The 12,000-nt window shown below is 41.1% G+C and overlaps 1 protein-coding gene across 1 annotated transcript; it reads left to right on the top strand.

Annotated features, from left to right (window-relative positions):
• Positions 1 to 5: 5 nt before the first annotated feature.
• On the top strand, positions 6 to 4,340 carry LOC131696141 (regulator of G-protein signaling loco-like; the record flags this gene model as incomplete). Its single annotated transcript, XM_058984680.1, has 5 exons — positions 6 to 125; positions 185 to 810; positions 874 to 1,982; positions 2,045 to 2,527; positions 3,449 to 4,340. Coding segments are annotated over 5 exons (3,024 nt in total), but the record flags the coding sequence as incomplete, so codon positions are not given.
• Between the last annotated feature and the right edge of the window lie 7,660 nt (positions 4,341 to 12,000).

Here is a 12,000-nt window from a genome sequence, read left to right as displayed (position 1 = left end):
TGACGACGACCGATTCAGCACAGACTACTGGAAATGGGTGCTCCAGTGGCCCAGCGGGAGTTGCCTCCTGGGGAACGTCTTTCGAGAAGCTATTAGAGGATGCGGCTGGATTACACACTTTTTCTGTAAGTTTCGAACCGTTATTCTGTCGTTTGAATTGAAAATGAGTGTTCTTTCTTTGTAGGAATTTCTTAAAAAAGAATTCTCGGCCGAAAACATCTACTTCTGGACGGCCTGCGAAAGGTATCGCCAGCTTGCCGATCGAGAGGAACGAGCCAAGGAGGCGCAAGCTATTTTCGCTAAACATCTGGAGTCCGGTTGCAGCGAACCGGTTAACGTGGATTCGATTGCCCGCAATATTGCTCAGGAAAATTTACCACAAGCGGAGCAAACACTTTTCGCTGCAGCTCAGAAACAAATTTTCAATCTGATGAAGTTTGATAGCTACCAGCGTTTTATAAAATCTGACATGTACAAAACTTGTCAGGATTCTGAGACGAAAGGGCAAACGCTCCCTTATCCTGGTGATCAACTGGATCCTTTACTAAGGACGAGTTTTGCGGTGCAATTGCCGACGAAGCTAAAGAAATCACTAAGCAATGCAGAGGACCGACGGAGAAAGTCACTGCTTCCCTGGCATCGCAAGACGAGGTGTAAGTCTAAGGATCGTGGTGACGCGGAGGTAAAAAAGGAGAGTGGCAAATCATCGCTTTCCAATGGGGGAGGGACGGGAGGCAGCAGTAATACGTTGAAGGTTCTGTCGACCAACTCTAATAGTGATATTCATAGTTCCAGAAGTTCTTTGGCAAGGTAAGGTGAACATGTGTTTAATTTTTGTCAATTTAACAACGATATTTCTATCGTATTTTTCAGTTTCGATGCCGCCATCGGTAAGGCATACGATCAGGATGACACGCGAAACACATTGTGCCGTGTGATACTGTCCAATGGAGCGACGACGGTGGTTCAGACACGTTCGAATGAAACCATTAAGGAACTGGTCGAGAGGTTGCTAGAAAAGCGAGGAATAGTATACAATGCTTACGAAGCGTTTCTATCCGGCAACCACAAGCCCCTAGATCTGGATGGTCCGTCTTCTAGTCTCGCAGGAAAGGAGGTGAACATCGACCAACGGGTCGTGTTCAAAATAAGCCTGCCCAACAGAAAAATGATTTCAGTGAAAAGTAAGGCCACAAAACCACTCGGGGATGTTCTGAGGCCTATTCTGTTGAAATATAACTATGAACTGGATCAAATGAATGTCTACTCAAAGGACGTCTTTTTAGACATGACTTATCAGGTAACCAGTGTTGACGGTTTATGGTTGCAGGTCCGCAACGGGAATGAGAACGAGTTCCATCAGGATCTAACGCGAACGATCGCTTCCCGCTCGGAAAGGTCATACGCCAACCAGGCACCACCTCCACTGCCTATCATTGCTACGGCTCAGCACCAGCAAATTATTAATCATTTTCAGCAACAACTGCACCATCAATCGCAATCTCAGTCCCAACCGCATAGTTTTGCAATCCCCTCTAGTGCACCGACCTTTCTGAACAATAATATAACTAAAAAGGCTCATTCCGTGGGGTATGGTGGTCCATCTCACAATAATAATAACAATAACAACAATCACCTAAAGAGCAAGGAAGATCCGAAGGATGACACCAAGCAGGAACTTAACATGCTGGATGAGATTACGAACAAGGTGTTCAACGAACTTATGAACGGCAAAATTGCGAATGGCAAAGTTCCGGAGGATTGCACGTCGGATAGTTCTTCGACACGGAGGGAGCGATTCAGAAGGCGAGGATCTAATGCTCCTTCGGAGAGTGGTCGTGGAGCGAAGAGCAAGAAATGCTCAACCGGTGGCTCAGAAGACGGTGGAGAGAGTGTTAACAATGGCGGTACAAAAAAGCCTATTATAGCAAAATTGAAAGCAGGAGTCAAGCTGCAGATTCCAACCCGATCCCAGAATGATGGTACGTTTCGCTTGGGATAAAATAAAATCATCTTTTCTAACAATGTTTGAATATGTTTTCAGAATTACTAGAAGGACTGAAACGCGCTCAACGATCGAGGCTGGAGGACCAACGTGGTACCGAAATCAACTTTGAGCTGCCAGATTTCCTTAAAGATAAAGAAAATTTCACCGGAACTGGCAGTAATAATCCGGCAACTAGTGCAGTATCATCCGCTGGAGCTGCTCCATCATCCAAATTTGTACGTAAATTGGGCAAACGCTCCGAGTACGTAACAAGTTCATCGCTTGAGTTCCCGCTAAGCACTAGTACGACCGGCGGATCCCTGCAGCAAATTCATAAACCCCAACCAGCTCCACGGCTGTCCATTGCGGGTCCACGTAGTCTAGCCGCTGGTGGCAACAGGAGTCCTACATCTCCGGGAGGACCCGTTCAATCGGCATCGAGTGAGAGCAATTTGAATAATCTGTCCATTCGGTGCAATCCATCGCCACTTACACTGGATGATAATGGGAACGGTTCCCAATCGGAGAATAGTTATGCGGGTAAGTTGATAAGCTAATGGATGAAACGTGAATCAATTTGTTCATTTGTCTGTTTGTCATTGTTTCGATTTTTCAACACTATGCAGGCAGTTTTGCAAGCGTTATTGAAATGGCGATGAGTGTAATCTGATGGAAACGAGTATTTCGTTTCTACTTCCGGACAGTGCTGATTCAACCAACGGTATTTACCCACTAGATTTTTGTCATACTGTGTCTTTGGTTTGCACTGCCACCGGTAGCACTGAGGTATCGTTATAAACTTAGCGAAAGGTGTGACTATAGTGAAGTAATAAGTAAACAGTTTGAATGTAGCTTTCTGGTTCATGTTTTCGTAGATTTATTTAGAAGTGTTCCCTAGAAGTTGCAACACGTTGCAGTGATGAAGAATTCCTATTGTGGGAAGTGATAAGTGCCATCGTTAACATTAATACCGATTGTTGCGATGATACTCCAACACTTGTAGAGTGCTTCCAACATGGACCCCTTTTTCTCATTGCCCGAAAGCCATGACTCACAAACTATTTAAAATATCATTCGATTCAACGAACACACCGAAAACCGAACCGAGCAATGCGTTCTAAATTTCACCTGTATTAGTATGGCACATTATTATGAATGCATCAGTCGCTCCTAATATGGTTCCTCCTTGGCACGGATTAGGTCTTTTGGTTAGCGATAAGTTCATATTTTCAATCAGGTAGTCTTCATACAGCAGCATCATTTTTGAACTGGGCCACTAGCACATTCCGGTAGATGACTATATGTAGTTCCTCTTGACGTTGTAATTCCAAGGTTTGGTAAAATATTGTTCGAATGTTACTTTCTCTTAGTAGTACTATATTTGTATGTGTTTTCGTATAATACATGTCGGACTTTGTTACGATTGCTTGATTCTAATTCGGTTCCATATCTATTTTACAGACACAACCCTGGTTTTCACTCATGGCCCTCCGAACCCTTGCAATTCGCCCAACGTATCCCCGTCGGCACACTCGATTCACCTTGCATCGAATTTCCAGTTGCCAAACGCGTCCGGTCACGACGATCTGTACGAGCCAGGACAACACGGCGGTTCACATTCCGGCAAAAACTTCGGCAACGATGCTTCCAGTAGCTACCATCGTCATCAGCACCATCACCACCATCATTCCCAGGTGCCACAAAGTTCCGTTCATCATCATCACTTTTCGGCTAGCACCAGCAGTGATAGCGGTAGTAGCAACAGCAGCAGTAGCAGTGGTAGTAGTAGTAGCAGTAGCAGCGAGGGTGAGAATCAAAAAGGTCCACCGCCGTTACCGCCAAAGCCGAAGATCTTACCCATTAAACCGCCCAACTGGGGTCACACGACAGCTTCGTCGATAGGCAGCAGCAGTAGCGGTAGCAATCAGATGAGCACCAGTCTATGTAATCTATCCACCGGGTCAAGCGGGAACGGTGGACACGGTGGTAGCCACAAAGGTGTTAGTGGGAATAAGAATATCGGCACTAGTAATAGTAATAGTAGTAAGGAGAGGAGGTTGTCCGGACAGGTTGCTGGGGCTCAGGAACAAAAGTCCCAGCAGACGAGAAGTGTATATTTTGATCATGCAAGTAGCAGCTTTGTGTAATATAAGAGTATAGAACAATGTTTGATTATAGGATCTACAGATTTTTTATCAGAAGTTTGGCTTGTAAAGCGAATTTTTCTTTTGTGTGCATACTTTGATTTTATGGTTTTATTTATTTTTTTGTCGATTGAACTGTATGTATTATATTTCTATTTTTGCCAATGTATAAACAATAATTATACTCAGAATATAGGCTTTTTCAATAACATTTCATTTTGTAATTGAAATAATATCACCACCTTTGCGTCATATTTAACCCTCGAGCATTCGCGCTGTTGAGCTTAGTACAACACTTTGGAAGTTTCTGTTACCATATTGTTTCAATGATATTAATCAATTCCAAACCATAGTGTATTCCTCGGTAAAATGTTCTGGATGATATAGGGGAATTATGGTTAAAACCGACACCTTAAGCTTAATCCTTTGTCAGGGTTACCATAAAATCAATAAAATTATAGTTTCAGTGCAGAATTCTTCTTCAGAAAATCAGGGCATAATTTTGTCAGCGCTTCAAAAATTTAATTTAATTAAAAATAAATGATTGCAAAACTTGGAAAACAAAGGGACTTCTTCCAGGAACTACGGGTAAAACCGACACCCCATAGGAGTAGGATAGAGTCCCTCTTCAATTTCTTTTCTCCATTTTTTTATTGAATGTGATAATAAAGTGTGAGTATGTGTACATAAGTATGTGTGATGCTAATATGTACTTTTTGTATCTTCATCGTGTTCTAAGGGGAAGAGAGTCCGAAAGCCTAGTGGATGATGATATCGATGTTCCCAAGTAATCCTTCCGCATATCATTGCAACCTTCTGTGTCATATTATATCGTAAGAGGAGATTTGCCAGCATTATGAATTCTGCTAACAGAATTCATCCACTTATAAGTGACACACACTTCGCAGTAAAGCTACCTGGTTCAGACTTTGATTTTTTGTCTCACTGTGATAAAGTTTATCTAGGACAAACCAAGATAACACTATTCTCACAGTCACGTCACCTAGTGACTAGAAGAAAATTTCCTTCTAGTCACTAAGTGACGTGACTGTGAGAATAGGGGCCCTAGAAATTTGGTTTGATGAGTTTTTCGCATAAATAGCAAATAGCTTCGATCAAATCTGAGCTTGAACTTGAGCTTTTGCGACCACCCCTGGCTGCTACTCTGTTATCGATCTGGACTAGCTGAAGTTGCACAGGGAATCAGTAGATAATTATGCTTGGAAGTAGCGAAACATTTTTCAATGTGCAACTCCTGGTAATCCTAAAGTGCCGGCCAGGCTCGAACGTAGCTCGCGGAAGGAAAGGGAAAAATGTTAGTCCGATGTTAGTAAGTATAGAGGTCAGGCTGTTCCCGCTACAAAGCCAAAGATCGACACCAGAGAGGTGGCTCCGCTATCTGGACTAGAGGTGTGCGCCGCGCTGCGCCTATAATTAAATTAATTTTCAGGTAAACATAGTTAACGCGCCGGGGTTGACGCCGGCGTTTTACCTGAAATCAGCGGCGCGGCGCACACCTCTAATCTGGACTACATATCGAACCCAGACCAACTGGGATGGGTGGCAGTCCCGCTTACCACTCAACCGCCGGTGCCGTCACAAAAGCTTCGAATAAATATGATATGCAGAAAGTCAAATTTTTTATTTTAAAACAGATTTATTCTTATAAACACAGTGAAAGCAATTCTGTGTATTTCTGTAATTGCTATAATGTGATAATAGTGTAATTGAAGTCACACAAAGAACTATATGTTCGGCGTTATCGATCGTGCAGCAGATTTCACAGATGCAATCATCTACCAGTTTCATTTTGTATAGCCAGAAGCGTGAAAAGTCGTACCCTGAGAGGAGCTGATTGAGAGTGCGAACTTCTATGTTATCGAGGTTTAGCTTAGAGTGTTAGTCCCTAACAAACCCTGGGTTAGGGATCGTGTTTTGTATCCCGAAGTATTTGCCTAATCCAGACGTTTATTCCAAGTACCATTGTTGGGCGCGTTCCTCGCAGAGTCGACCGAAGAAGGCAATCGCATCGTGCAGTAGTATCTTGTTCATACAGACGTTTTCTCGGTGCAGTGCTGCTTTGGCCTGTTGATCAGCTATGTCGATACCAGGTACTACTGCTGCATTGGTATCCATTGTATTGATGTATTCGTGATGGCGGCCATTTTCAGAAGTTTGTCGATAATGTTGTCCCTTACGTCCTTGTTTATCTGGTTCCAGATGTATTCACAACCAGATCTTGAATCGGTCACTCCAGCGTGTTGGGCGGCCATTTGTTCGAGGTAAGATAACCTCTTTTGTTCATCCGTCGCTCCATCACACAGTGGCACGACTTAGAACAAAATGTGGACTAAAGTCCAAACTTTTCCGTATCGGTTCATATAGGACGTTTTTATATAATTTTGGTACGCTGAATTCATTTTCAATATTAAAACATTTCAAAAATAAACATTTACTATTCATTAGGGTGCCTCAAATTTTTTTTTTCTAAATCGTTCTTATAATTTGTGTATATTAATTTTTGTGTGCTAAATCGTTTTTGATATTAACATTTGTAAAAAAAATTCATTATACATTAGGGTGGCTCAAAAATAATTATTTTGTTGTGAAGGTTCAAAAATTTTTTAAAAACATTTTTGTGCGCTGAATTCCTATGTTGGTTATAAAAATAAAAATTAACTTTACTACATATTAGAGTGGCTCAAAAGTAAATATTTTGTCTTTTATAATGATTTCTTTCAATTGTAATTTTGGAATTTATTTTCTGTATGGAAACGAATTGATTGACATCTCATTATGGGGCTTCAGAAATGACTATATTATTTTGGAACGTTTTATTCATTAGTGGGTTACTTGGTATGAAAACTACATATTCTTTCATTTTCAAAACAAATATTTTTAGCGTCTTAGAGGAATATTGATTTACATTCACTAATCAACAAGATGGTTAACGATTTTGTTTTCGCAGGCGTGTTTTGAGTTACTTAGATTGCTTATTGCATACCTTAAATAAAAATAAATCCAAAATCCTTTTTTCGCGTATATGGTATACCCTTAAGCTATATCAGTGCTATGCAAACTCGGATAAAATAGTCTCACCAAATGACTAGAGCTCAACTGTGTTCACTCAACTTGACAGTTATAACGTAAGTTAGCAAAAATAGTTCACGAAACATTTTATGACACATTTCAATGGTTGAAAATATTTACTGATTTTTAAACATTCTAAATTCCTTTACCACTTAAAAACCATACTTCCAACTCGGCTCCTTACTCTTGATCACTAGTAAAACCCTTGTAGATCATGCTCTAAATGCTATTTGAAAGTTGTGCATAAATTAGTGTCATTATTCTAGTTATAAAGTGGATATTCAAATTAAACATCAGTAATAACCATGCGTCTCCATTCACAGTTTTTTTTTTCAAATTTTGACGGCTTATCGCAAGTTTTCGCAAAACTAGCATAGGCTCATTTTAAAGAGAAAATGCAAAGCTTTCGAATGAGCATAGTGTGATCGCGGGCATTCACGGGCGTCGTTGTTGTTTTCGCTTTAGAAGTTCGAATTCAATAAAAAATCATGACAAACGGTTATCTAAACACTAACTAAACCAACTAGTCACCTATTTTTGGCGATTTTACGATGTAATTTTATTACACGGATAATTTTGGTGAAGTAATGCAATTCATAAAATCAACCGTTTCTTTGAAAAACGAGAATAACCGTATGTAGTTCCTATGATCAAATAATCCAAAAAACATTTGAGTTATGCCCTTCAAAAAGCTGTCAAAAATTTATTTTGCATTCAAATCACCTAAAATCTCGCGAAAATGTCTCTGATGGCTCAGCTGATGCGAGAAAAATACTAGTGAGAATATCGCATAACCTTCATATATGGACTTAAGTCCGGGCTCCGTCCCACTGTGCGTCAGCAAATCGCTCCCAGATGGGTGTCTTTCGGTAGAAATATTTCGCCGACTGCTTTCCCACTACTTTCTGAATTGGAGCGGGATGAGCAGCTATGGATTGAAGTGTGTTCTTGGGTGTTGTCTTGGTGCAACCCGTTATTTTCCGTAGACATGCATTATTGATAGTGTCGATCTTCGCCAAATTTGACTTGCAGACAGAGCTGTATACACTAGCGTCGTATTGGATAAAACTCCTAAAGAAGGGATTATGACGAATTTCGCGTCAAATCGTATTCAGAGTTGGCAGCACTCTCTCAGATTCTAATGAAACTTTCTGTACATGAAGACTTTGTCACAAAAAGCCACTTTGCATACTTTTGTTTTTTCCAAAAATGATCTAGACTGTCTTTTGAAAAGGGCCAAACTTTTTTACCAATTTATTTCAAATGGCTATAGTCTAAAAATGGCAAATCCTACAATGTTGTAGGAGTGGTTTTCACAAAATTAGTCAAGTTTTCGAATAAAAATATTGAAAAAATTCTTCATTGACTCCTACACTGAAAAAAATCGATTTTAAAAAGTCGATTTACAAAAAAAACCATTTTTGATTTGGATGAAATTTCGTTCCAAGATAGATAATTATGTTCCCTACCTACCGTCAAAACTTCAAGTTGGGCACTTTTAAGAAAAAAGTTATTTGAAAAAAACTTTCCTTGTCCAATCTGAATTTTTTTCAGTGTATATTTATCGAAAACTAAACCAATGAAAGTCATAATCATCTCAGAATCCATTTTCACAGCCACTAGTTGCCTGATACATGCAAAAAGTATCAGTAACGAATTTGGCTTATATGCATAACAAACTTGAATGAAGACTGGAAGACTTGAAGATTGGAAGATCGGAAGACTGGAAGACTGTAAGACTGGTAGACGATATTTTTATTCGAAAACTTGACTAATTTTGTGAAAACCACTCCTACAACATTTTTTGTAGGATTTGTCATTTTTAGACTGTCGGGATCGGCAGCCGTGACTGACTGAAAAAAATTGGTAAAAAAAGTTTGGCCCTTTTCAAAAGACAGTCTAGATCATTTTTGGAAAAACAAGGTCTGCAAAGTGGCTTTTTGTGACAAAGTCTTCATGTACAGAAAGTTTCATTAGAATCTGAGAGGGTGCTGCCAACTCTGAATACGATTTGGCGCGAAATTCGTCCATTATTTTCTCCAATGCGGCTAGTTTGATTGCATTAAAGGCATTGGATAGGTCAATAAAGATGATAGCTGCGGTCTTATTTTTACGATTTGTGACGAACAACTTGTTTGTTACGTATTCTAAGCAGCTGATGGTTGATAGTCCTCTTCTAAAGCCAAATGATAAGTCTGGTATAATATCCATGGTCGCCAGGTGAGGTTGTACTCGGTTCAGCACCGCCGCATTCAGCATTTTCATTCCGCAGTTCAGCATGGAGAGTGGTCGGGTCCCTTCAATAGTTTCCGGACTTTTCCCCGGCTTTGGGATTACCGATCGTCATGAACGAGGACCTGCTCTCTGGATTTCTTCGTTCCAGTGAGTTTTCTTAGTTTGTCCCAGATTACTTTGGCAGGGGTTCGGGGGTCGAAACTTCCTACGAATTCTTAGATTTTTTTCCGCGAAGATTCATCTTTCTTCTTCCTGAAGATTGCTTCTTTTTTCATAAGGTTGTTAAATGATTCCAAATCACCGCTGCAGTTAAACTGTTGTCTCGCTTTCTTTTTCTTCTGCCAGTCCAATTCCACCTCGTCGCCCCACCAGAATTTGGGAACAAATTTGTTCTGTTTTCCAGTGGACACGTTCACAAAGAATCCTTAAGAAAGGAAAAAAAGACTCACGTCCAAACAAGGAGTATATAAAATTCCATCAACGGCTGGATTTGTCGTTAGCTTCTGCCGATAGGCTTTGAGGGCAGACATCAACATGCCCCTCCATAGCTCCTTCACTGCCAACTGTCTGGTGGCGACTGAGTTAGGAAATGGGGCAAACAGTGATAATAAATATCTCAAGCCTTGAGCGCAGTCCACTGGATCCAAAAATAGATAACGAGAGAGATTTGGCCCGATCGGTGAGAGGGAGAGGTGACGATCTGCTTATAGGAGACATTGGGGGTCAATGGGTCAATTAGGAGGTATTGGAGGCTGCAGCGGTGATCACAAAAACTGTTGGGAACATGTGATGGCATCATCACAGTTCCTCGATGGCGGGGTGGTTAACGCACCCAACTATAGACTGGGAGATCGCAGGTTCGATTCTTGCTTGAGGACATATCTTTTCTCAGTGTTTCCAGTAAAGGTGAGTTTTCACCGTTTCTTCATTCTCACTGTTCCGGTCATTCTCTCTCTCTCTATTTTCCAGTGGACACGTTCATAAAGAATCCTTAAGAAACGAAAAAAACAAAGACTCACGTCCAAACAAGGAATATATAAAATTTGTTCCGTTGTTTGGAATTTTTTATTATTTTTTTCGTGTGCACCTGAAGTTCTGAACAACTGCCGACGTCGTAGCTGCTGATTTTGCTCATAGCTTGCGCCACTTTGGTTTTATTGACCAAAAACGTTGTATGTTGCTGCTGAGTCTGCTGAATGCCGTTTTCGATTACAAGATGGCGGTTGCCGATCCCGAAGTTTAAAAACCTCATTTTGGCTACCGAGAAAAGTGGTGGGGTTACCAGCATAAGATCTATTGAGGAAGGAGCCTTGTTGAGTTCCACTGGCACGAATGTCGCCTGTCCTTCGTTCAGTAGTATGAGTGCTTCATCGTTGATCAGGTCAAATAGAGCTGCTCTTTTGTTATCTCTATGCTGGGGGTCCCATGTGGAGTGATGAGCATTAAAATCACCACCCACAAGCACCTTTCTGTGTACTCAGACCGCTTGGAACAGTAGTTCTACGTGTTGTCTGAGTACAAAGTAGGAAACATTAGGCGTCACATAGACCGACATCACTACGATGTCATGGGCTAATATCAATCGCACAACAGCTTGGATTTTCGGGGAGTACGGCAGTTTGATCTTTTTCGATCTCAATTTCCTGTCGATTAAGATACCGGCGTATCCGTCATCCCTCGAATCGAGAAATGTGGAAAACCCTGGCACTCTGTATTTGCTACTCTCTAATTCTCTTTTACTCCAACTCTCTGATACTAGGGCTGGCTAATTCTTCTTTATTCTTTTATAAACTTTGAATATTTAACTGGAAAATTCTTAGATTTTTAGCTGGCATCTTCTCGAGCTGTGCGTCGCACCTGTCGCTCCGACTTCCGCAACCTCGATGGAAATACGGTCTGAGCCGTGTTGCTGCTGTAGTTGTTGTAGACGTTGTTCCTCCATACGTTGTACCCAGCGCTCGAAGTCCGACACTTTAAAGGCATTGAACAGAGCTACCCCGTTCGTCTCTCCGGTGGTTTTCTTCATATTCTTTTCGGCGAACACTTCGATTTTTGTGAATGATGCTGCTGTGTGTTTTTTGTTTTGTACTGACTAGCTGACATTTCTGCATAAGTACTTGGGAGTGACGAAAAGTCGTCGGTGTTCGTAAGCATTTCGTAGCGGTTCTCCCTAAAGATTGGAAATTTGCTCTTTTGCTTCCATATACGTGAGTGTCGTCTTGGCTATTATCGTTGTAATATTTCTTTGTCGTTTCATTTCTGCGCATTGTCCATCAGATGTCATATAGTTGGCATCTTCCTTGCAATACAGGTATTTGATTTTGTTTCTTCGTGCCCCATATTTTCGTGCTGTCGTGCACAGTTTTGGCATCGTGTCTTCGATCGGCAGTTATCCGTTGCGTGATTGTACCTGAGACAGTTCAGGCAAAGTATCGGCTTATTGATGAATGGACGTAATGAGTTGATGCAACAAAAGAGACGAACCTCTCTCGGGAGGGAGCGGGCTCGGAAAGTGATGCTGATCCTGTGTTTCAATTTTCGTTC

This window comes from Topomyia yanbarensis, unplaced genomic scaffold (genome assembly GCF_030247195.1).
Source record: "Topomyia yanbarensis strain Yona2022 unplaced genomic scaffold, ASM3024719v1 HiC_scaffold_789, whole genome shotgun sequence".
Taxonomy (NCBI): domain Eukaryota; kingdom Metazoa; phylum Arthropoda; class Insecta; order Diptera; family Culicidae; genus Topomyia; species Topomyia yanbarensis.
This window is presented reverse-complemented; position numbering and strand designations above follow the sequence as displayed.